This window comes from Microcaecilia unicolor, chromosome 7, assembly GCF_901765095.1.
Source record: "Microcaecilia unicolor chromosome 7, aMicUni1.1, whole genome shotgun sequence".
In the NCBI taxonomy this organism is placed as follows: domain Eukaryota; kingdom Metazoa; phylum Chordata; class Amphibia; order Gymnophiona; family Siphonopidae; genus Microcaecilia; species Microcaecilia unicolor.
Genome location: NC_044037.1, coordinates 308,946,462 through 308,972,314, shown reverse-complemented (window position 1 = coordinate 308,972,314; position 25,853 = coordinate 308,946,462). Strand labels below are relative to the sequence as shown.

The following is a 25,853-nucleotide window of genomic DNA, read 5'->3' as shown; positions in this document are numbered from 1 at the left end:
GTAAGGGTTAGTAGCCTAATGATTCATGCATGGGGCTGAGAACCTGGGGAACTGGGTTTGATTCCCACTGTAGTTCCTTGTGATTCTGGGCAAATCACTTAACCCTCTATTGTCCCAGGTGCAAAAACATAGATTGTGAGCCTTCTAGGGACAGAGAAAGTACCTGTCCTATATAATAATTCTCACCTCCAACGTTCTATGCTTGGGACCGTGGCTCCCTGGCTGCAAGTGGTCTGCGAGGCAGACACGCACGGACGTCACTGACGTCAACACAGCTGATTCCAAGGCAAGGGGAGGAGTACGTGTGTTTCCCTACTCCTACTGCCTCGGAATCAGCTGTCACCCCCCCCCCCACGCTATGGCCCCCTCGAAACCCACCCCCTCCCGCGAACCTGTCGATCCCCCTCCCTGGAACGCCGAAAACCGCACCCCCCTCCCGCTGCTGTTGTGCACTACCTTCGGGTGGGTTCCTCAATCATCTTCTTAGAAAGTTTAACTCCGTGCGTCTGACGTCAGACACACGCGTGCGTCTGACGTCAGACGCACGGAGTTAAACTTTCTAAGAAGATGATTGAGGAACCTACGGGAAGGGAAGGTAGCACAACAACGGCGGCAGCGGTGGCGGTGGGAACGACAGGTTCGCGGAAGGGGGGGGTTCGAGGGGGCCATAGCACGGGGGGGGGGGGGGAATTACCTGCCTAAGGCCCGTTTCCTTGCCTACAGAAACGGGCCTTTTTTACTAGTATATAATAAATGTACTGCAAAAAGGCAGTATAACAAATCCATGACCCTTTAGTTATATGTCATGATATTTTAGGTTTGCCTCAAGGAACTAAAAAAATTGTATTGCTAAGAGCTAATGAAGATGCCCCTAATTAAACCTACTATACTCATAAATGGCTGAAAAAGCCTATAAAACAAGTAAGTCTGGGGTAGGAGGGAGTTTATTAGCTCTAACTGCTTTTATAATCTAAAACAGTGAGTTTAGTAACTACTATGCTCGAATTGCACTTAACAGTAACTATACACACTAAAATATATTACAAACTTCCTTTGTTAATTAGGCAGAGTGATATAAAAAGACACTGAAATTACTTATTCAACCCCAACTCCACCTTTCCCTAAGTTTGAACATAATTTCCTAGCAGGTAAACACTCACCAGTGTGGTTTTCCTCCCTACAGCATTAGGTCCTGTAACTGAAATACTGGTTTCTCATATAATACTAATTATGTCTTACCTTGAAGTATTGGCTTATAGATAAAAAGTTGTTCATTTAACTGAAAGCTTCACTCAAAGGTCTACTCACAAACTGGACCTTCGTCATCATCCATTCTGCACCCCTGGGTGGGACTAAATGTATTTATTTAGTTATTTATTTATATTTATTAATCATGATGAGCAATAACATAATTTTTCAGTGCATTTATCAAATGCACTTGCATCACTAATGTCTTATATTCAGTTATGAAGTAACTTGCTCTATTTGCAAACTTGTGTGTTTTTAACAGATTGATGATGGGCAACCACTGGAGTATCTGTCAGAGATGCGACCAGTCACCATTTTATTTCTGAACCTGCAGCTCAAGGAAAATACAAATGCAGACCTCCAATGCAGTATCATGCAGAGTACCGGCTGGTGTATCACCAAATTCATCGAGAAATACAAAGGCAAGATCAACAAGGTCTTCATGTTTGACAAGGTGAGGGGGTGTGTGGGTGCTTGAACTTGGGGCATGACTTTGGGGAAGGAAGGACAATGGAGAACTTTGGAGATGGACGGAAGTTACATGCTGGAGGAGGGAAAGAATATTATATTATATTCATCCTTATAATCTCTGACCATCCTAGTAGTTGCTGTTATCTGTGTCCTTCTACCGACTCTGAGCTTTCCACCTTGCTGTACCTTGTATTTGGAATTTTTGTTTTTCTGAGTTTCTGAAATATACTTTACCTCTTCAGGGACTTTTTTTTGTTGTTTTGTTGTTACATTTGTACCCCACGCTTTCCCACTCATGGCAGGCTCAATGCGGCTTACATGTTGTATACAGGCACTTATTTGTACCTGGGGCAATGGAGGGTTAAGTGACTTGCCCAGAGTCACAAGGAGCTGCCTGAGGTGGGAATTGAACTCAGTTCCTCAGTTCCCCAGGACCAAAGTCCACCACCCTAACCACTAGGCCACTCCTCCACTCAGGGTGGGAGTGACTATCCTTGTGGCCAAATCAGTATGAAAGTGCTAAACCCATACGAGAAAAACTACACTGGCTCCCACTTAAAGAACGCATCACGTTCAAGGTGTGCTCCCTAGTTCACAAAATCATTCACGGAGATGCACCAGCCTACATGTCAGACATGGTAGACTTACCACCCAGGAATGCCAAAAGATCATCCCCTACATTCCTGACTCTGCACTTCCCTAACTGCAAAGGTCTGAAATACTAACGCACGCATCAAACTTTAGCACACAGCTATGGAACGCATTGCCGCACAACATAAAAACGAGTTACGAATTAATGAACTTCCGAAAACTACTGAAGACCCATCTCTTTAACAAGGCATACCACAAGGATCAACCAATGTGAATATACACAGCTCCTCCACATACATCCAGAACTGTCTTACAATATCGGCTTGTTATACTACTATCTTGTCTTATCATTGCCCAAGATCCTTCTGCAACACAATCCTGCTTATAATCGAATGAGAAAAACGCCCAAGTTCCGACCTAAATCGGGAGATGGACGTTTATCTCACAAAACCGAATAAAGCGGTATAATCGAAAGCCGATTTTTGGATGTTTTCAACTGCAATCCGTCGCGGATGCGGACAAAGTTGATGGGGGCGTGTCAGAGGTGTGGCGAAGGCGGAACTGGGGCGTGGTTATCTGACGAACAGAGATGGGCGCATTTCACCGATAATGGGAAAAAAGTATGCGTTTTTAGCTAGAATTTAGGACACTTTTCCTGGACCCTGTTTTTTCACGAATAAGGCCCCCAAAAGTGCCCTAAATGACCAGATGACCACTGGAGGGAATCGGGGATGACCTCCCCTGACTCCCCCAGTGGTCACTAACCCCCTCCCACCACAAAAAATGAAGTTTCTCAACTTTTTATTTTCACCCTCAAATGTCATACCCAGCTCCCTGGCAGCAGTATGCAGGTCACTGGAGGAGTTGTTAGGGGGTGCAGTGGACTTCAGGCAGGTGGACCCAGGCCCATCCCCCCCTACCTGTTACAATTGTGCTGCTTAATGCTTATTAGTCGTCCAACCCCCCCAAACCCACTGTACCCACATGTAGGTGCCCCACTTCACCCCTTAGGGCTATAGTAATGGTGTAGACTTGTGGGCAGTGGGTTTTGAGGGGGTTTGGGGTGCTCAACACACAAGGGAAGGGTGCTATGCACCTGGGAGCTCTTTTACCTTTTTGTTTGTTTTTGTAAAAGTGCCCCCTAGGGTGCCCGGTTGGTGTCCTGGCATGTGAGGGGGACCAGTGCACTATGAATCCTGGCCCCTCCCACGAACAAATGCCTTGGATTTATTCGTTTTTGAGCTGGGCGCTTTCATTTTCCATTATCGCTGAAAAACAAAAACGCCCAGCTCACACATCGTTGAATAAAACATGGGCGTCTATTTTTTCCCAAAATACGGTTCGGTCCGCCCCTTCACGGACCCGTTCTTGGAGATTAACGCCCATGGAGATAGGCGTTTTCGTTCAATTATGCCCCTCTATGTCTATTTTCTAATATATTTCCACTATTCATGATTATTGTAAGCCACATTGAGCCTGCAAAGAGGTGGGAAAATGTGGGGTACAAATGCAATAAATAAATATTATGTAAGGTGCATTAAATGTGGAAAGATAATCAGGGCCAATAAAAATGAAAGGAATAAATTTATAATATAATATTTCTCTAGTTAATAATAGAATATGTATTAACAGAGGGAATTACTCAGAGCATGTGGTCGCAAAGAATTACAAAATGAAACGTTCTTATGTTCCAATTGTAATTCCAATTCTAATTCGATTCTCTATTCTTATACATACTTATTCTATACCAATTAAAGGTAAATTGTTAAGAATAATAATCACGTAAGAATAGAGGGGAATTTTATATACTAAATTCAAATTAATTACATTAACCTGCACTGTATGTTTTGGAACATGTGCTCAAAGCATGGCACTAAGTTTAAAAAGCGACCATGTGCTATCAGTGTAACTTTAAAAGGTAACATGTGCTTAGAGCATTTGGAGGTTGCACATGTGAGAACATGTGCTTTTCCCAATATAAAGGCCAGATAGTTAACTTTAAAAGAAAATGTTTATTTCTAATACAGGCAAGGTAATAAGTTTACAATAGAGAGGCAGTTTTAGAAAGGATCTTTTACCAATGGAAGTATGCTACAAAATAACAGGTTTGATTGTAAATTAAGCTGGATAACTCACATTAATGGAGGCTGCTATGGAGAGTGATGCAGGAGATCCTTGCTGGAACAGAAAGTTTCTTTGTAGATTTGCTGTCTGATGAAGCTTGAAGCAGTTTCTTTTAAGGTGGATGTGATGTCCAGCTTGAGAAGTCAGGATTCCAGGAGATTATAGCTTGCTTTTAGTTTTAATCAATTCAGGGCAGCGGCGACTAGGACAGGAACAGCCAGGAAGCCTAACAGCCAGGAAGATCCTCCATGGCGAATCTCCAAGCTACATGACCAACTTGATCGATCTTCCAGCCAGAAATAGGTCCAAATCTTCCCAAACATATCTCAATCTTCATCTTCCCAACTGCAAAGGCCTCAAATACAAAACCTACTATGCATCCAACTTCTCCGTTATAGGCAGCCAACTCTGGAACGCAATACCACGACACATCCGAACAACCAATGAACACCTACCCTTCCGAAAGCTGCTGAAGACTTACCTCTTCAAACAAGCTTACCCAAACAACCCAACTTAATTCTCGAACCGAATTCCACACCACCAGCACTACCCATACTCCAATCCTCTCCCCCACATCTCTCCCCATTGTCTCTACTCTTTTAACTTGAACATCTCTTGATACTTTGTATCATACTTTGTGTATCCATGTGATACTTTGTACCATACCTTGTACCATACTTTGCGTTATCTCTGTGATACTTTGTACCATAGCTTGTAAGCCGCACTGAACCTGCTATCAAGCGGGAAAGAGCGGGGTATAAATGCTATTAATAAATAAATAAATTTACAGAGCAACAAGAACACATTTAAAACAAATAGGAGAAAGTATTTTTTACACACAACATATAGTTAAGCTTTGGAATTCATTGCTGGAGAGAATGGTAAAAGCATTTTATGTAGCTGGGTTTAAAAAAGGTTTGGAATTCATTGCTGGAGGTATTTTCCATAAACCGTTATTAAGGTAGCCCTGGGGAAAGCCACTGCTTAACATGGGGGTAGGTAACATGGAATCTTGCTGCTTTTTAGGACTCTGACAGATACTTGTGACCTGAACTGGCCATTTTTGGAATCAAGATTCTGGGATAGATGGACCTTGGGGTTGACCCAGTAGGGCACCTCATATGTTTTTTAATTGTTAGGTAATATTATGCTCCAAATAATTTCCATTCTTTCTCTTTAGGATAAAGTGATGTTTATAGTGCAGGGATTCTTCTAATCTTCTGTGGAGACTATTTGAATAGCTGATCTGTAGGAGTTAGACCCCTGCAGATAGCTTAATAGATCTTGTTATTATACCTCTTGCAATCTAATTCAGAGGATTCCTTAATTACATAAGTACATAAGTAATGCCACACTGGGAAAAGACCAACAAGCTCATTTTCAAAGCACTTAGCCTCCCAAAGTTCCATAGAAACCTATGGAACTTAGCCTCCCAAAGTGCTTTGAAAATATGCCTCCAAGGGTCCATCGAGCCCAGCATCCTGTCCACGACAGCGGCCAATCCAGGCCAAGGGCACCTGGCAAGCTTCCCAAACGTACAAACATTCTATACATGTTATTCCTGGAATTGTGGATTTTTCCCAAGTCCATTCAGTAGTGGTTTATGGACTTGTCCTTTAGGAAACCGTCTAACCCCTTTTAAAACTCTGCTAAGCTAACCGCCTTCACCACGTTCTCCGGCAACAAATTCCAACATTTAATTATTTGTTGGGTGAAGAAATATTTTCTCTGATTTGTTTTAAATTTACTACACTGTAGTTTCATCGCATGCCCCCTAGTCCTAGTATTTTTGGAAAGCGTGAACAGACGCTTCACATCCACCTGTTCCACTCCACTCATTATTTTATATACCTCTATCATGTCTCCCCTCAGCCGTCTCCTCTCCAAGCGGAAAAGCCCTAGCCTCCTTAGTCTTTCTTCATAGGGCTTTGCCAGTATTTGCCAAGGTCTGCAATGTCAGCAGGAAAGTTCCTTGTCTCACTTGACTGATGTAATAGGCGGGCAGTTGTGGTAACATGTACGTGTTGTTTTGCAACAATGACTCTTGAATGAGTTGATCCAGCATTTGCAGAGCCTGGGTTCAGAGAAAACTACTACTACTACTACTACTACTACTACTATTTAGCATTTCTATAGCGCTACAAGGCATACGCAGCGCTGCACAAACATAGAAGAAAGACAGTCCCTGCTCAAAGAGCTTACAATCTAATAGACAAAAAATAAATAAAGTAAGCAAATCAAATCAATTAATGTGAACGGGAAGGAAGAGAGGAGGGTAGGTGGAGGCGAGTGGTTACAAGTGGTTACGAGTCAAAAGCAATGTTAAAGAGGTGGGCTTTCAGTCTAGATTTAAAGGTGGCCAAGGATGGGGCAAGACGTAGGGGCTCAGGAAGTTTATTCCAGGCGTAGGGTGCAGCGAGACAGAAGGCGCGAAGTCTGGAGTTGGCAGTAGTGGAGAAGGGAACAGATAAGAAGGATTTATCCATGGAGCGGAGTGCACGGGAAGGGGTGTAGGGAAGGACGAGTGTGGAGAGATACTGGGGAGCAGCAGAGTGAATACATTTATAGGTTAGTAGAAGAAGTTTGAACAGGATGCGAAAACGGATAGGGAGCCAGTGAAGGGTCTTGAGGAGAGGGGTAGTATGAGTAAAGCGACCCTGGCGGAAGATGAGACGGGCAGCAGAGTTTTGAACCCACTGGAGAGGGGAGAGGTGACTAAGTGGGAGGCCAGCAAGAAGCAGAATGACATAAAAGGGGCAACCTTGTGGTTCTTCAAGTTATAACGTCTTGAGCCAGAACTATTTGACATGATCCCTGATGAAATCGAGATAGAAGGAGCATCTTGGATACCAGAATTGATCTGATAACCCATTCAGATCCAGGCTGGAATGGTCTCATGTTTTCTCCTTAGCTTGTAAACAACTCTGCAACTGGAACACCACAGACCCTGTCCTGCCAGCTCCAGAACCTGCTGACCCACCTTCATCCAAGGAAGGAGAGACTTGCTTTTATTAGGTATAAATACTAGCTCTATAAGTTCTTGGGTGATAGGCAGAAGGCCCGATTGTGGTCCAGAGAATATATATTTCATTTGATTCACTTTTATTTTTAACAAGGTTATATGAAGTATTTGTTCTTATCCTCTCTTACCTGACATGTGCATTTATTTATTTATTACATTTGTATCCCACATTTTCCCACCTTTTTGCAGGCTCAATGTGGCTTACATTTTACTGTTAACGACATTAGCTGATTCCAGTCTGAACAAATACATGGTATGAATGAATACAAAGTGATATTGTGGTATGATAGGTAATTGGGGGGAACTTAAAAGAGGGAGAGGAGAGGAAGAGTCAGATAATGTCCATTATGGTCTTTAGTTGTATTGTATCACAAGTGTTCAGGTATTTTATGTTGGGTTGGTGGGGTATTCTCTTCTGAACAGGTCTGTCTTTAGTGCTTTCCGGAAATTTAGGTGGTCGAGCGTAGTTTTTACTGCTTTTGGTAGTGCGTTCCATAGTTGTACGCTTAAGTAGGAAAAGCTGGATGCATAGGTGGATTTGTATTTGAGTCCTTTACTGCTTGGGTAGTGGAGGTTTAAGTATGATCGTGTAGATTTTGTGGCGTTTCTGGTTGGTAGGTCGATGAGGTCTGTCATGTATTCTGGTGCCTCGCCATTAATAATTTTATGAACAGTTGTGCAGATTTTGAAAGTGACGTGTTCTTTGGTAGCCAATGCAGTTTTTCTCGGAGTGGTTTGGCGCTGTCAAAACGCGTTTTTCCAAATATAAGCCTGGCTGCTGTGTTTTGGGCGGTCTGAAGTTTCTTTATGATTTGATCCTTGCATCCCGCATAGATTCCATTACAGTAGTCTGCGTGGCTTAGTACCATTGACTGTATCAGGTTACGAAATATTTACCTCGGGAAGAATGGTTTTAGGTGTTTGAGTTTCCACATTGAGAAAAACATTTTCTTTATGGGGATTTTACTTGGGTCTCTAGTGATAGGCTACAATCTATTGTTACTCTGAGAATTTTCAGGCTGTCTGAGATAGGGAGGGTGTGTCGTGGGGTGTTAATGTTTGTGGGTTTGTATGTATTGTATTGGGAAGAGATGATGAAACTGTGTGGTTTTTTTCTGTATTGAGTTTTAGTTGGAATGCATTTGCCCATGAGTTCATGATGTTTAGGCTGAGCTTGATTTCGTTGGAGATTTCTGCCAGGTCATGTTTGTAGGGGATGTATAGTGTAACGTCATCAGCATAGATAAATGGGTTAAGGCCTTGGGTAGATAAGGTCTTGGCTAGTGGAGTCAACATGAGGCTGAAAAGGATCGGTGATAATGGTGATCCTTGCAGTACTCCGCAGGCTGGTTTCCGTGGTGATGATATGTTTGTTTTTGATTTTATTTGATTTAATACTGACAGTCTCTCTGTCAAATAAGGTTGTTATATTGGCTTGCAAATAAAATTAACTGTATTTTATAACTCTTGGGTTGTCTCTGTTGCATATCAGTATAATTTAGGAGCTTTAGAACTCAGATCTACCGACAGGGGAATGTAGTAAATAGACAGTAAATTCAGAGTGTTAATCAAATTATCCATTACACACTTTCATGTTCTTTCTGACACTTCTTGGGTCGTGCTTAGAACTGTAGTTGCTCCTCTATAATGTTTTGGAGGTTCCACCGAGATAATGTAATTATTTTATTTATTAGGATTTATTTTCTGCCTTTTTGAAGGAATTCACTCAAGGCGGTGTACAGTAAGAATACATCAAACCATAGGAGCCAACTTTTCAAAATGATTGGGGGTGCTGAAATTTCTTTTTTACAGGTGGTGCATTTCCCTCCCCTCTCCCCCTCCATTTATATCCAGCAATTCTCCTCTCTCCCCTGCCCTCTCCTCCAGGCACATCCAGCAATTCTCCCCTGAATTTTCATAAAGAGTATTGGTTTGACCAAACCTACCTAGTTCCCTAAGCATTCAAAAGTTACAGCTAATATCAAATAATGAGCTTTCAACAATACTTTTAAGGGGCCCTTTTACTAAGCTGCGCTAAAAGGGGGCCACTGGCTAGGGTTTCCTCATGTGCTGAGGCACTTTTAGCGTGGCTCAAAAATGGCCTCATTTCCATGTTTTCTATTCATGGGCAGGCTCTGATTTCTAAATGAGCTCATGGCTATTGTCACATGAGCCCTTACTGACACCTGTTTAGTGGATGGAAAGGACTCACACACTAACCGTTTGTTAATCGGTTGGCATGTGGCAATGAAGCTGTGCTGTGCACGCCTACTCTCTATCCCCCAAACATGCGTGTGCAGATGCCTGACCTACTGCAGAGTTTAGAACTGGGAGGCAGTAGCGATATACAAGAGCAACTGTTATGTTAAGTGACTTGCCCAGAGTCAGAAGGAGCTGCAGTGGGAATTGAACCCTTGTTCTCAGACCACTACACTAACCATTAGGGCAGTGGTTCCTAAACCTAGTCCTGGAGGCACCCCAGCAAGTCAGAATTTCAGGATATCCACAATGGATATTCATAAGAGAGATTTGTATGCAGTGGAGGCAGTAAATGCAAATCTCTCTCATGAATATTTATTGTGGGTATCCTGAAAACCTGACTGGCTGTGGTTCCTCCAGGATTAGGTTTGGGAACCACAGCATTAGGGCTACTCAGCTCAAATTGAAATTGAAAGCCTATAGAAAAAATGCTCTTTGACATGTAGTTTCCCATTGTGCCCGAGCAAACAGGGCAGTTCTCAACTCCCACCCTGGGGTGTAAGGTATTATCATAGATGTAACATAGGAATCATGTCTCCTCATATAAATCTTTGTGTTGTCATTAATTTGAATTTGAATCCATATTGATAAAGTATATAGAGTGGTGTTGCATGATCGTATTCATTTGCATTTCTGAGTATTGTGCAATGTCCACAGACGTTTCAGATTTAGGGGTAGAGATACCAGCATATACTATTACCATAGTCCAGCTTGGCTATCAATAATGAATGGATTAGTGTTTGTAAAGCTGCTTCATTAAGTAAGGATCTGAATGATATAAGATGTCTTAAGACAAAGAAAGGGCTTTTCCATAGCTACTACAGTTGAAGTAAGAAGAAGCATTGAAGGAAGGAGTGCAAGAAGGGGGCAATTAATAATTACTAGTAAAAAAGGCCCGTTTCTTAACGCAATGAAATGGGCGCTAGCAATGTAATGAGTTCCTGCCATTAATGTTTTCATGGTTGTATTCTGAATATAATTGTTGTTTACATGTGTAAGATTTCTTTATATACAATATTTTTTGTGTAGACTGTGTTACAATGTGGTAAAAGTTTTCCTTGTTCAGGCCCTTCAATCAGTTTAACAATCACATCAGAAGAGCTCCTTACTCGTGAGAATGCAACATACAATTGCCCATGTGAGAGACTGAGAGTGACAGTGTGTTTTACAGACAGTGTAAGAGAGAGATACACAGAGTGATTGTGTGTGTGTGTGTGATGTGTGTGATGTGTCTGTGTGTGATGTCTGTGTGTGATGTGTGTGTTTGATGTGTCTGTGTGTGTGATGCGATGTGATGTCTGTGTGTGTGATGCGATGTGATGTCTGTGTGTGTGTGTGATGTGTGTGAGTGACAAAGTGATTAAATGTTTGTCTTCCCTTCCGTTCTGTGCATTTGCCTCCACTGATGTTCGTACCTCCCTGTATATGATTGTTTGTTAGAGATTCAATCCACTCCACTTCCCTCCTCCAAGTTCCGTTCTGTCTAATTGGTTCTTCGTTCCTGTGATGTCGTGTTTGTTTGCTTGGCAACTATGCAGCGTTCTGTTTCCTCGATGTGAGGGCGGGGACAGTGAGAGCCAATGAAACGCTGAACTACAGACTTACGAACCCTACACTGCCACAGTGCCACGGAGTCAGCTTCAGAATGTTGGAGGTGCTTTTTATTATATAGGATGTGTTTCTGTCTGTCCTTCTTAGAACCTTAATACTTGGCAATACATATTCCTATAACCAGGATTTCACATGGAGAGGGAAACTTGAAGGCTGATGTAATGGAGTTTTGTTTGTTTATATTCTCAGGGATGCACCTTTCTCTGTCTGTTTGGACTACCTGGAGATAAACAGGAAGATGAGTGCTCCCATGCAGTACGGAGTGCATTTAACATCCATCAATTCTGTTCTGAAGAGCTACTTAAAGTCAAGTGAGCAGAGAAATTCTATCCAATCCTCACCAAAGATGTGCTAATGGGATAAGGAAATAGAATAGATAAGATGTGAAAGATATAAACAGGATGGAGTTGGTCCAGTGGTCAGCTACTAAAATGGTCAGTGGTCTTCTTCATAAAGCTTATGGGGACAGTCTTAAAGATCTCAATATGTATACTTTGGAAGAAAGGCAGGAGAGGAGAAATATGATAGAGACATTTAAATAGCTATGCGACATAAATGCACAGGAAGCGAGTCTGTTTCAATTCAAAGGAAGTTCTGGAATGAGGGGGCATAGGATGAAGGTGAAAGGGGATAGACTCAGAAGTAACCTGAGGAAATACTTCTTCATGGAAAGGGTGGTGAATTAACGGAACAGCTTCCCGGTGGAGAGGAAAACTGCATCTGAATTCAAGAAAGCTTGAAACAAGTACTTAGAATCTCTAAGGGAGAGAAAGGGATAGTAGATGGCGTGGATGGGCAGACTGGATAGGCCATATGGTCTATCTGTCGTCATTTTTCTCTGTTTCTATGTAACAACTTAGTCTTCCATTCAGCTCAACAGCTCTGGCTCTCCAGGTAAAACATGAACCACTAAAAAATAGTTCCTTTAAACGTAAGTTCTTTAAAATGAGTAATCAAAAGAGAGTAATGAACAAGATCGAAATCAGAACTCAGATCTAGTGAAACCAACACAGTCAGCCCTGCCAGAAATCCAAATTAATATGGCTATAATTTATCAAAATTACCAGACCAGCAGTTGATCCCAGAACCATTCTCTTAAGCACCTTTGAAACAAAAGATGAATTAGACACAAGGCAATAATGAGCAGGTACACCTGGATCCAAATTTGGTTTCTAGGGTAATGGGTGGAGACATGCCTCTTTCCAACAGGCTGGAGTATGACCCATCAAGAGACTCCATCTTAGGAGAAGACCCACTCAAAGACTGTTCACTTTTATGAAGGCATAAGGTCCAGTGAAGAAGTGGTAGGGCAGAAACTAATTTTTCAAACTGTGAATCAAAGATGTTTTAATGCTAACCAAAGGCTCTGTGCAGCCCCCAATCTCTGTAAACTCAGAATCTGACCAGTCAGATGAAATTGCTGGTGCAGGTCTTAAGAATTCCCTTCTCGAACCTTATCAATAGTACATCTATTGATGACATGACAAACCCCCTCCCGAAAAAAACAAATACAGAAAAAGGCCAAACAAAATGAAAAATCCAATAAGTTCACAGGAAACTAAAAATTGTGGACTGCAAACCAGTGGCGTAGCCAAGGGTGGGCTCACTTTGGGTTCAGGCCCACCCAGTAGCAGCATACCTATGATGTGGCTGGCAGGGATCCCCAAGCCCCACCAGCCGAAAACTCCCAACAAGTGTCCCTCCTGCATACCTTGTAAGTAGCAGATCTTCACCTGCAGTGAGCAGTGAACCCCAGCCTTCCCTCTGATGTATTTCTGCCTAGGCGGAAACAGGAAGTTGCATCAGAGGGAAGGGTGTGGGGCCAACATGAGCAGTGTGTATTAGTTGCTGCTCGCTGCTGGTGAAAATCTGCTATTTAAAAGGTATACGGGAGAGGGGGGATGTTTGAGAGACCATATGGCATGCAGGCGAGAGAAGGAGAGACCAAATCACCTGTGGGACGGGGCAAGGTTCTTCTGCCCACCCATCTTAGGCCTAGGCCCACCCAAAATTAGGTGTCTAGCTACGCCCCTGCTGCATACCCCTAATAGTAGCACATTTAAAATAAATCAGAGAAAGATTTTTCTTTAATCAACGTACAATTAGACTGTGGAGTTTATTGCAGGAAGTAATGGTGAAAGTAAATAGCAGTGCTGGATTTGTGGAGGTAAAATGCATAAGAGCCACTGCTTACCTCTGGTTGTCAGTAGCAAGGAAAGGGTCTACTCTTTAGAATTCTTCTGGGCAGGCCACTGTCAGAAATGGGGATGCTCAGTGGGTCTTTGGTCTGACCCAGTATGGTATATGTACTTTTTCTCAAAGCAGGCTGGATACTGACAGTGTTTGCATTCTGATAAATCCTGCTGGTACTACTTTTTCTAAGGCAGATGAAAATGAATAAGGGAGTGGTGGCAGTCACACATCTTATAGGGAATGGAGCTGGGGAACTGCAGCCTTACATTATTAGAGGGGTGGGAGATGCCAAAATACTGGGAGTGGACAATGACATACACTTTCTCTTCCTAGAACTGTTTCCATAGGTGTCACTAGTGGACCTGTGTTCTGTGGTGTGGTTGGACATCCTTTCCGACATGAATACACAGGTAAGGTGGGCAGGAGTCTTTTAGTTTTTCATGAGGGCATCGAATGTATAAACAGTAGGTGCCTGCATACCTGCATATATTGCAGCCTATATAAGTCTATGATTATTAATAGATTTGTTATTCAAAAATGACTTTTTCACATAAGAGTATTTTCAATATTTCACATCCTGTCTGCCTGGGTCAACTGGCAAAGACAAAGGCGCATGATTTTATGGGTTTTCCTCTCAGTGAGCATATAGTGATCACATGCATACTGCATGATCTGAACAAAACAACTTATGTAACAGAAAGCAACAGAGCATCCTTTAAAAATACACTGCTAACTTCATGTTCTAATAATGTCTGATTAATTTTAGCTAAATAAGTCATTAAATGTGCAGTATTATTCATAGCTCTAAACTATCACTATCTTTCTACCCTCATCTCCCCTTACGTTCCCGCCCGTAACCTCCGTTCACAGGATAAATCCCTCCTCTCAGTACCCTTCTCCACCACCGCCAACTCCAGGCTCCGCTCATTCTGCCTCGCCTCACCCTATGCTTGGAACAACCTTCCTGAACCCTTACGCCAAGCCCCCTCCCTGCCCGTCTTCAAGTCTTTGCTTAAAGCCCACCTCTTCAATGCTGCGTTTGGCACCTAACCCTTGCCGTTCACTGAATCCAGACTGCCCCAATTTGACTGCCCCTATCGGACCGACCGTTCACTTGTCTATTAGATTGTAAGCTCTTTGAGCAGGGACTGTCTCTCTTTGTTAAATTGTACAGCGCTGCGTAACCCTAGTAGCGCTCTAGAAATGTTAAGTAGTAGTAGTAGTATTACATATAGCAGTGATTTAACCAGAGCTGAGATTGTGATGTCATAATGCCTCATTCCACCAATGCCTAAGAGCCAACCTCATCAGTGATGTCACAATGGCTCGACTGTCCTATACTTGGCCCACTTCCCCCCTTAGTGTGAAGAGTTTCAGTCTCTGGTATCCAGAGCTGAGATTGTGATGTCATAATGCCTCATTCCACCAATGCCTAAGAGCCAACCTCATCAGTGATGTCACAATGGCTTGATTGTCCTATATTTGTCTCACTCTTATCTATTAGATTGTAAGCTCTTTGAGCAGGGACTGTCTCTCTTTGTTAAATTGTACAGCGCTGCGTAACCCTAGTAGCGCTCTAGAAATGTTAAGTAGTAGTAGTAGTAGTAGTAAACAGGGAATCTAGTTGTATGGTTAAAGGTGGTGGAGAAATGTGCTTCTAGATAATGTCTATGTCTGCATGCAAGAGAGTTTTATTACTAAAGACATATAAATGATTATTAATAGCAAGATAGCTAATATTGTGTGTGAACAACCTGAAAAAGGAATCAGGAATACTCGATTGCATGTAGTAATGGGAAAAGTAGAAACAACACATACCACATAATTATCTTCTAACTCCATTAATGATCAGTAACTAACATTTGGCAAAATTTTCCATTGACATAGCTTATTGCAGTTTTGTAAAAAGCAAGGTTCATACTGAGGAGATTGGTAGGGCACATCTTCCCTTGGACAGTAGGGATACAATCTTGCAAAAGATAGGTATAATTGTTTAACGATACATAAATACGCATTATTTTAGGTTGCCTCAGTTGGGTACCAAAAAGCATAGGCATTATAAAAAAAATTGCATAGTAATGGATAAACATAAAAGAATCCTGTTCAGAAGGAATGGATTCTCAGAAGCTTAGCGGAGATTGGGAGGCAGAGCCGGTGGTGGGGGCGGGGTTAGTGGTTGGGAGGCGGGGCTACTGCTGGGCAGACTTCTATGGTCTGTGCCGTGAAACTGGCAGATACAAATCAAGGTCAGGTATACACAAAAAGTAGCACATATGAGTTTATCTTGTTGGACAGACTGGATGGACCGTGCAAGTCTTTCTCTGCCGTCATCTACTATGTTACTATCCAGCTTATTTTCGAAAGAGAAAGACGCCCATATTTTGACCCAAATCTGGAGATGGGCATCCGTTTCCCGTGGGAGCCCAAATCGGTATAATCGAAAGCCGATTTTTGGCGTCCTCAACTGCAGTCCGTCACGGAGACGAACAAAGATCACAGGGTCATGTCGGAGGTGTGGCAAAGGGGGGACTGGGGAGTGGTTATCGGCCGAGGAGAGATGGGCATCTTTAGCTGATAATCGAAACAAGAAGGGCGTTTTTGACGAGAATTTGCTCCGTTTTATTTGGACCCTTCTTTTCAGTTCCAAGTCCCAAAAAAGTGCCCGAACTGACCAGATGACCACCGGAGGGAATCGGGGATGACCTCCCCTGACTCCCCCAGTGGTCACTAACCCCCTCCCACCAAAAAAAACCCCACTTTACAAACTTTTTCCCCCAGCCTGTATGCCAGCCTCAAATGCCGTACCCACCTCCATGACAGCAGAATGTGTTCTATCCTCTGACAGCCTTTCCCTGGTTCTGATGTGGCTCTCAGGTGAGTGTGACACCTTTTCTGTTAAGGGCACTGCAGAGTCACATCAGCAATGCATTGTGGTGGGTGTAGGGTATTGGGCTCCGTGATTCCACTAGCTTGTGGCAAATGCTCACGATGTTGGTAGTTGGTAGGTTCTACTCCCATGGTGCTTTTCCCTCTGCTTAGTGGGTCAGAGTGTGCCCTGTTTTGTTTCCGGTAGTCCATGAGGTAGTGGCCATTTGTGTAAGACACTTTTAGATCCCTTTCATGTGTTAGCCACGTTACAGAACCTAGTTCTTACCTTGAATGTTGCTGAAAGAGGGCATTGTTCACCATTCTGCCAGCTCGGACCTACTGCTAATCTCAGTACCAGGGAGACTTGTTGCCAGTGGGGCACAACCTCTGATCTGCAGTTAACTGTGAGTAAATGTGCTTATTCAAATAAAGGACGTTTTCAGCGAGATTAGTCTTCAGGTGTGAACTGCTATGCCAAGGTTATACACCAGCAAGAAATCCTGTCCCTGGAGCACTTTTAGTGGGTACTACAGTGCACTTCAGGCAGGCAGACCCATCCCCCCCCCCACCCGTAACACTTGTGGTGGTAATGGGAGGCCTCTAAAACCCACTGTACCCACATGTAGTTGCCCCCTTCACCCCTAAGAGCTATGGTAGTGTTGTACATTTGTCCCTCCCACGACCAAATGGCTTGGATTAGGACGTTTCTGAGCTGGGCGTTTTTAGTTTCCATTATCGCTAAAAAAAACCCACCCATCTCAGAAAGGACCAAATCCATGGCATTTGGTCCGTCCAAACTGTATTTTCGAAATGAAAGATGGACGCCCATCTTTTTCGAAAATACGGTCTGTCCTGCCTCTTCACGTACCCGTTTTCGGACATAGACGCCCATGGAGATAGGCGTTCGTGTTCGATTATGGCCCGCCACATAATTTAGTTTGCCTTACCTTATATATGGCTAAAGGAACCTTTACAATAATACTCGGTACACTTACAGGCTTATTTTCGAAAAAGAAGGGCGCCCATCTTTCGACACAAATCGGAAGATGGGCGTCCCTCTCACAGGGTCGCCAAAATCGGCATAATCGAAGACAATTTTGGGCGTCCTTAACTGCTTTCAGTCGCGGGGACGACCAAAGTTCACGGGGGCATGTCGGAAGCATAGCAAAGGCGGGACTGGGGCGTGCTTAACACATGAGCGTCCTCGGCCGATAATGGAAAAAAGAAGTGCGTCCCTGACGAGCACTTAGCCGACTTTACTTGGTCCTTTTTTTTTTATGACCAAGCCACAAAAATGTGCCCTAAATGACCAGGTGACCACCAGAGGGAATTGGGGATGTCCTCCCCTTACTCCCCCAGTGGTCATTAACCCCCTCCCACCCTAAAAAAAATTTTTAATATTTTTTTCAGCCTCTATGCTAGCCTCAAATATCATACCCAGCTCCATGACAGCAGTATGCAGGTTCCTGGAGCAGTTTTAGTGGGTACTGCAGCACTTCAGGCAGGCGGACCCAGGCCCTTCCCCCCCTACCTGTTACACTTGTGGTGGTAAATGTGAGCCTTCCGAAACCCACTGTACCCACTTGTAGGTGCCCCCCTTCACCCCTTAGGCTATGGTAGTGGTGTACAGTTGTGGGGAGTGGGTTTGGGGGGGGTTGGGGGGCTCAGCACACAAGGTAAGGGAGCTATGCACCTGGGAGCAATTTGTGAAGTCCACTGCAGTGCCCCCTAGGGTGCCCGGTTGGTGTCCTGGCATGTGAGGGGGACCAGTGCACTATGAATGATATAAATGCTGGCTCCTCCCACGACCAAATGGCTTGGATTTTGTCGTTTCTGAGATGGGTGTCCTCGGTTTCCATTATTGCCGAAAACCGGGGACGACCGTCTCTAAGGTCAACCTAAAAGATTTGGACGTCCCCGACTGTATTTTCGAAACGAAAGATGGACGCCTATCTTGTTTCGATAATACGGGTTTCCCCGCCCCTTCGCGGGAACGTCCTGTGAGAACATCCTCGGGAAAACTTGGGCGCCCCTCCACATATTCTGTTCCTGAATTTATTTATTTATTTGTTGCATTTGTATCCCACATTTTCCCACCTGTTTGCAGGCTCAATGTGGCTTACATAGTACCGAAGGTGCGTTTACAGTCTCCGGTGTGAACAAATACAAAGTGATGTTGTGGTAATAAGAAGTTCATGTGAACAGTCAACGGAATGGATGTGTTATGGCCATTATGTGCTTTGCTTTTGTTGTGTTGCCGAGATCAGTCTTTTAGGTTGGATCGGTAGGGTATGCCTTCTCAAACAGGTTAGTCTTTAGTAATTTACTGAAGTTTAGGTGGTCGTATGTTGTTTTCACGGCTGTTGGTAATGCATTCCATAGTTATGTGCTTATGCAGGAAAAGCTGGATGCGTAAGTTACGTGGGATTGGAGAACGGCGGAGGTGGTCCCTCTTCACAAAAGTGGTGATAGGGAAGAAGCTGGAAACTACAGGCAGGTAAGCCTCACTTCGGTTATTGGAAAAGTAATGGAAGCAATGCTGAAGGAAAGGATAGTGAATTTCCTGGAAGCCAATAAGTTGCAAGATCCGAAACAATATGGTTTTACCAAAGGGAAATCGTGTCAAACAAATCTCATTGAATTCTTTGGGTGACCGGAGAATTAAATCAAGGACGTGCTATAGACGTAATCTACTTAGATTTCAGCAAAGCTTTTGACACGGTTCCCCACAGGAGACTCTTGAATAAACTGGACGGGCTGAAGATAGGACCTGAAGTGGTTAACTGGATTAAGAACTGGTTGACGGACAGAAGCCAGAGGGTAGTGGTCAATGGAATTCACTCGGAGGAGGGAAAGGTGAGTAGTGGAGTGCCTCAGGGATTGGTGCTGGGGCCGATTCTGTTCAATATATTTGTGAGTGACATTGCCGAAGGGTTAGAAGGTAAAGTTTGCCTTTTTGCGGACGATACTAAGATTTGTAACAGAGTGGCCACCAGGGAGGGACTGGAAAACATGAAAAAGGATCTGCAGAAGCTAGAAGAATGGTCTAAGGTTTGGCAATTAAAATTCAAAGCGAAGAAATGCAAAGTGATGCACTTAGGGAGTAGAAATCCACGGGAGACGTATGTGTTAGGTGGTGAGAGTCTGATAGGTACGGACGGGGAGAGGGATCTTGGGGTGATAGTATCTGAGGATTTGAAGGCGACGAAACAGTGTGACAAGGCGGTGGCCGTAGCCAGAAGGTTGCTAGGCTGTATAGAGAGAGGTGTGACCAGCAGAAGAAAAGAGGTGTTAATGCTCCTGTATAAGTCGTTGGTGAGGCCCCACCTGGACTATTTTGGAGGCCGTATCTTGCTAAGGATGTAAAAAGAATTGAAGCGGTGAAAAAAAAAAGCTACGAGAATGGTATGGGATTTGCTTTACAAGACGTATGAGGAGAGACTTGCTGACCTGAACATGTATACCCTGGAGGAAAGGAGAAACAGGGGTGATGTGATACAGACGTTCAAATATTTGAAAGGTATTAATCCGCAAACAAACCTTTTCCGGAGATGGGAAGGCGGTAGAACTAGAGGACATGAAATGAGATTGAAGGGGGGCAGACTCAAGAAAAATGTCAGGAAGTATTTTTTCACGGAGAGAGTAGTGGATGCTTGGAATGCCCTCCCGTTTTCATTTCCACCACCTCCCACCTCCCACAGACTTTATTGACCTACCCACCAGAAACATCTAAATCAACACAAAAAGTAGCACATATGAGTTTGTCTTGTTGGGCAGACTGGATGGACCATGCAGGTCTTTTTCTGCCGTTATCTACTATGTTACTATGTAAGTGGATTTGTATTTAAGACCTTTGCATCTTGGGTAATGCAGATTTAGATATGTTCGTGTTGATTTAGATGTTTCTGGTGGGTAGGTCAATAAAGTCTGTCATGTATCCCGGGGCATCACCGCAAATAATTTTGTGGACCAAGGTGCAGGTTTTGAAGGCAATACGTTCTTTGGTTGGGAGCCAGTGTAGTTTTTCTCAGAGAGGTTTAGCGCTTCCAAATCGTGTTTTTCCAAATATGTCTGGCTGCTGTGTTTTGGGCTGTCTGAAGCTTCTTTAGGATTTGTTTTTTGCATCCCACATAAATTCCATTACAGTAGTCTAAGTGGCTTAGTATCATTGATTGTGTCAGGTTACGAAATGTTTCTCTCGGGAAGAATGGTTTCACGCGTTTAAGTTTCCACATTGAATGGAACATTTTCTTTGTTGTGGATTTTACTTGGCTCTCTAGTGTTAAGTTGTGGTCTAGTGTAACGCCGAGGATTTTCAGGTTGTCTCAGATAGGGAGGGTGTAGTCTGGGGTGTTGATATTTGTGGGGTTGTCTGCGCTGTATTGGGATGAGAGGATGAGGCAGTGTGTTTTTTCTTTATTGAGTTTTAGTTGAAATGCATTATCCCAAGATTCCATGATGTTCAAACTGAGCTTGATTTTGTTGGTGATTTCTGTCAGTTTGTGTTTATATGGAATGTACATTGTGATATCGTCTGCATAGATGAAAGGGTTGAGGCCTTGGATAAGGACTTGGCTAGTGGGGTCATCAGGTTGAAGAGGATTGGTGATAATGGTGATCCTTGAGGTACTCCACAGTCTGCTTTCCACGGTGATGATATGTTTGAATTTGATTTCACTTGATATGTTCTCGTGGTCAGGAAACTCTTGATCCCGCTAAGTATATTTCCATCAATCCTGAAGTAGTCTAGTAGTATATTATGGTTTACCATGTCAAATGCACTTGACATGTCGAATTGGAGGAGAAGGATGCTTTTGCCTGTTGCTATTTCCTGCTTGAATTTGGCTAGGAGAGTGATTAGTACTGTTTCAGTGCTGTGGAGGGGGCAGAATCCTGATTGAGACTCGTGTAGTATTGAGAATTTGTTTAAGTAATCAGTAAGTTGTTTGGTTGCCAAGCTTTCCATCAGTTTCATTATCAGCGGGATAGATGCTACTGGACGGTAGTTAGTGATTTCATTTGCTTTTTTCTTGGTATCTTTTGGTATTGGTGTAAGTAGGATATTACCATTTTCCTTTGGGAAGAGGCTTTGCTGGAACATGTAGTTTAGGTGGGATGTAACATATAACATAGTAGATGACGGCAGAAAAAGACCTGCACGGTCCATCCAGTCTGCCCAACAAGATAACTCATATTTGCTAATTTTTATGTATACCCTACTTTGATTAGTACCTGTGCTCTTCAGGGCACAGACCGTATAAGTCTGCCCAGCACTATCCCCGCCTCCCAATCACCAGTCCCACTTCCCACCACTGGCTCTGGCACAGACTGTATAAGTCTGCCCAGCACTATCCCCGCCTCCCAACCACCAGCCCCGCCTCCCGATCTTGACTAAGCTCCTGAGGATCCATTCCTTCGGCACAGGATTCCTTTATGCTTATCCCACGCATGTTTGAATTCCGTTACAGTTTTCATTTCCACCACCTCCCGCGGGAGGGCATTCCAAGCATCCACTACTCTCTCCGTGAAAAAATACTTCCTGACATTTTTCTTGAGTCTGCCCACCTTCAATCTCATTTCATGTCCTCTCGTTCTTCCATCTTCCCATCTTCGGAAAAGGTTCGTTTGCGGATTAATACCTTTCAAATATTTGAACGTCTGTATCATATCACCCCTGTTTCTCCTTTCTTCCAGAGTATACATGTTTAGTTCAGCAAGTCTCTCCTTATAGGTCTTGTAACGCAAATCCCATACCAGGATGTGAGGTCAGCAATGAAGCGGTCAGGGGTGGATTTTATTAGATAGCTGGGACAGGTATCTAGTTGACAGTGAATGTTGGAGAGCCTATTAAACGACTGGGTAACTGTTTCAATGGTTAAGAGACCGAAGTTTGTCCAGGTTCGGTCAGCTGGGTATTCTCCAAAGGTGGGGTCTAACTCGTGAAGGAAGTTTTTGATATCGATGTTGTCCTGAGGTAGAATGTTGCATAGGTTTACAATTTTATCATTGAAGTACTCGGCAAGTTTGTCTGCGGGTAGGATGTCTGTATTTGTTGTGGTGACCAAGTTGGTGTCTAGCAGTTTGTTCACGAGTTGGTATAATTTCCTCTAGTCTTTGTAATCTGTCCCTATTTTGGTTTTACAGTATGATATTTTGGTCTGTCTTATTTCATATTTGTATTTCCTTTGGGTTTGTTTCCATGTGTTGTGTTTGTGTGTTCGTCATTTGTTTTTTTTCCATGCTCGTTCGAGTTTCCTGGTTTGCGTTTTTAGCTTTTTCAGATCTTTGTTGAACCATGGTATCGAGTTAAGCTTACATGAGGTTCTTATTCGTAAGGGTGCTATTTCATCTAGTATGTTTTTGCACCTTTTATGCCATTCTATGAGGTAGTATATGGAGTCCGTTTGTGTTGTCCGCCATATATGGTAATTCTGAGTTACTAATTCTAACTGTGCTCTTTGTTTTTGCATGTCTACATGCAACCTTTGTAAGGAGCAAGCAGTCCAATTAAAAATGTGTGAAACATAAACATTTTCATCAATCTGAATAGCATTCTGTTGAGTAACATTGACTTTTAAATTTAACTAGTAGTTGTATACTAAGTTTTTGACTATCCCAAATTATAGGGTACCAATGGACTTGCAAATTGATCATTTTCTGCTATATCTTGGCCAGTTCATTTTAATCGATTAGCTAAAACTTCCACATCAATCACATTCAAAATTCTCATGCCTGCTCCCAGTCCTCCCAACATACCATTCTCGTTTAACTCAACAGTGGTATGTGGGGGGTGAGGCTGTAAAACTCACATTAAAATGTACAGAAGTGGTATGTGTAAAAAGTCACTAATTCATATGTGGAGGGAATATTTGCCATATTGTTGTAAATTGCATTAGCAAAGTTGCCTAACCGTGGAACAGTGTGATCTAAAATAGGGGGTGGCATTAAAACAATCTAAGGTCTAAAACGTTTCCAACATCATACTTGAGTTATATTCATTGTTCTTCTGCCTGCATTGTACATACAGTATATATTCCAATATTCCTCTTGAAGTAGTTTCCCGAACAATTCTGTAAAGTAACAACAATGTAGACCAGTTTGATTAATTAATTTCAATTGTATCTCATCCTGATTATTCACACATAATAGTGACTACGTGTAAACAGAGTCCAGTCACAGTGGCTGCACGTAACGGTAGCTATAATACATGGCTTGTTGGCTTTCCAAAGGAAATTATCCTGCTGCCTTGGTTGACTTTCGTTTCTCCATGCTCATATTGCGTATGGTTCAATCTTCACATGCAACATCTGGGAATTGGTAAACATCCAAAGGATGTCCAGCGAGTACACATGACAAAAAGGCAGAATAATGCCTGAAATTATAAAAGGTATATAAATACATAAGTATTGCCACACTGGGACAGACCGAAGGTCCATCAAGCCCAGCATCCTGTTTCCAACAGTGGCCAATCCAGGTTACAAATACCTGGCAAGATCCTGAAAAAGTTTAATACATTTTATGCTGTTCATCCCAGAAATAAGCAGTGAATTTTCCCAAGTCAATTTAATAACGGTCTACTTTGTAGCTTCATTGAATGCCCCCCTAGTTGTAGTATTTTTTGAAAGAGTAAACCGATTCACGTCTACCCGAGCCACTTCACTCATTATTTTATAGACCTCTATCATATCTCTCCTCAGTTGTCTTTTCACCAAGAGCCCTAGCCACTTCAGTCTTTCCTCATAGGGAAGTCATCCCATTCCTTTTATCATTTTTGTCGCCCTTCTCTGTACCTTTTCTAATTCCACTATATCTTTTTGAAATGCGGCGACCAGAATTGAACAAAATTGAATCGCACCATGGACCAATACAAAGGCATTATAACGTCCCCACTTTTGTTTTCCATTTATTTCCTAATACCCAACATTCTATTTGCTTTCTTAGCCACCGCCGCACACTGAGCAGAGGGTTTCAACGTATCATCAACAATGACGCTGAGATCCCTTTCTTGGTCAGTGACTCCTAACATGGAACCTTGCATTACTTAGCTATAATTCGGGTTCCTCTTTCCCACATGCATCACTTTGCACTTGCTCACATTAAACGTCATCTGCCATTTAGACGCCCAGTCTCCCAGTCTCGTAAGATTCTCTTGTAATTTTTTACAATCCTCTTACGATTTAATAACTTTGAATAACTTTGTGTCATCAGCAAATTTAATTACCTCACTAGTTACTCCCTTCTCTAGATCATTTATAAATATGTTAAAAATCAGCGATCCCAGCACAGACCCCTGGGGAAACCCACTATCTACTCTTCTCCATGGAGAACACTGACCATTTAACCCTACTCTCTGTTTTCTATCTTTTAACCAGTTTTTAATCCACAATAGAACACTACCTCCTATCCCATGACTCTCCAATTTCTTCTGGAGTCTGTCATGAGGTACTTTGTCAAAAGCCTTTTGAAAATCCAGATACACAATATCGACTGACTCACCTTTATCCATATGTTTGTTCACCCCTTCAAGGAAATGTAATTTTTTTTGTTACATTTGCACCCCGTGCTTTCCCACTCATGGCAGGCTCAATGCGGCTTACATGGGGCAATGGAGGGTTAAGTGACTTGCCCAGAGTCACAAGGAGCTGCCTGTGCCTGAAGTGGGAATTGAACTCAGTTCCTCAGGACCAAAGTCCACCTCTCTAACCACTAGGCCAAATCTGTGTTAGCTTTGTCGCATTAATCCATGCTTTTGAATATGCTCTGTAATTTTGCTCTTTATAATAGTCTCTACCATTTTGCCCAGCACCGACATCAGGCTCACCAGTCTATAATTTCCCGGATCCCCTCTGGAACCTTTTTAAATATTGTTGTTACATGGGCTACTCTTCAATCTTCTGATACCACAATCGATTTTATAGATAAATTACATATTACTAACAATAGTCCTGCCAGTTCATTTTTCAATTCTATCAATACTCTGGGATGAATACCATCCGGTCCAGGAAATTTGCTACTCTTCAATTTGTCAAATTACCCCATTATATCCTCTAGGTTTATACAGATTTCCTTCAGTTTCTCTGTCGTCAGCTTTGAATACCATTTCTGGCACCGGTATTATTATTATTTGTTACATTTGTATCCCACATTTTCCCCACCTTTTGCAGGCTCAATGTGGCTTACACATTGCCGGTTACGGTTTGAATAAATACATAGTATGAATGAAGTGATATTTTGGTATAATGAAGTATATGTATGGTAGGAAACAGTTGGGGGAAACTTAGAGAGGGAAAGGGGGAAGAAGAGTCAGGTAATGTCCGTTACAGTCTTTGGTTATATTGTGTCGCAAGTGACCAGTATTTTTATGTTGGTCAGTGGGGTATCTCTCCCAAATCTTCCTCAGTGAAGACCAAAGCAAAGAATTAATTTAATCTCTCTGCTATGGCTTTGTCTTCCCTGATCACCCCTT

At 42.8% G+C, this 25,853-nt stretch overlaps 1 protein-coding gene across 1 annotated transcript in view; it reads left to right on the top strand.

The window, feature by feature from the left end:
- The window catches only part of LOC115475152 (adenylate cyclase type 10-like), a 155,007-nt gene that overhangs the window by 53,963 nt on the left and 75,191 nt on the right, over positions 1–25,853 (top strand). Inside the window, exons 9-11 of the mRNA XM_030210893.1 lie at positions 1,511–1,702; positions 11,516–11,637; positions 13,853–13,929. Of these exons, the coding sequence (XP_030066753.1) occupies positions 1,511–1,702; positions 11,516–11,637; positions 13,853–13,929 (391 nt within the window). The remainder of the gene's footprint in view (positions 1–1,510; positions 1,703–11,515; positions 11,638–13,852; positions 13,930–25,853) is intronic.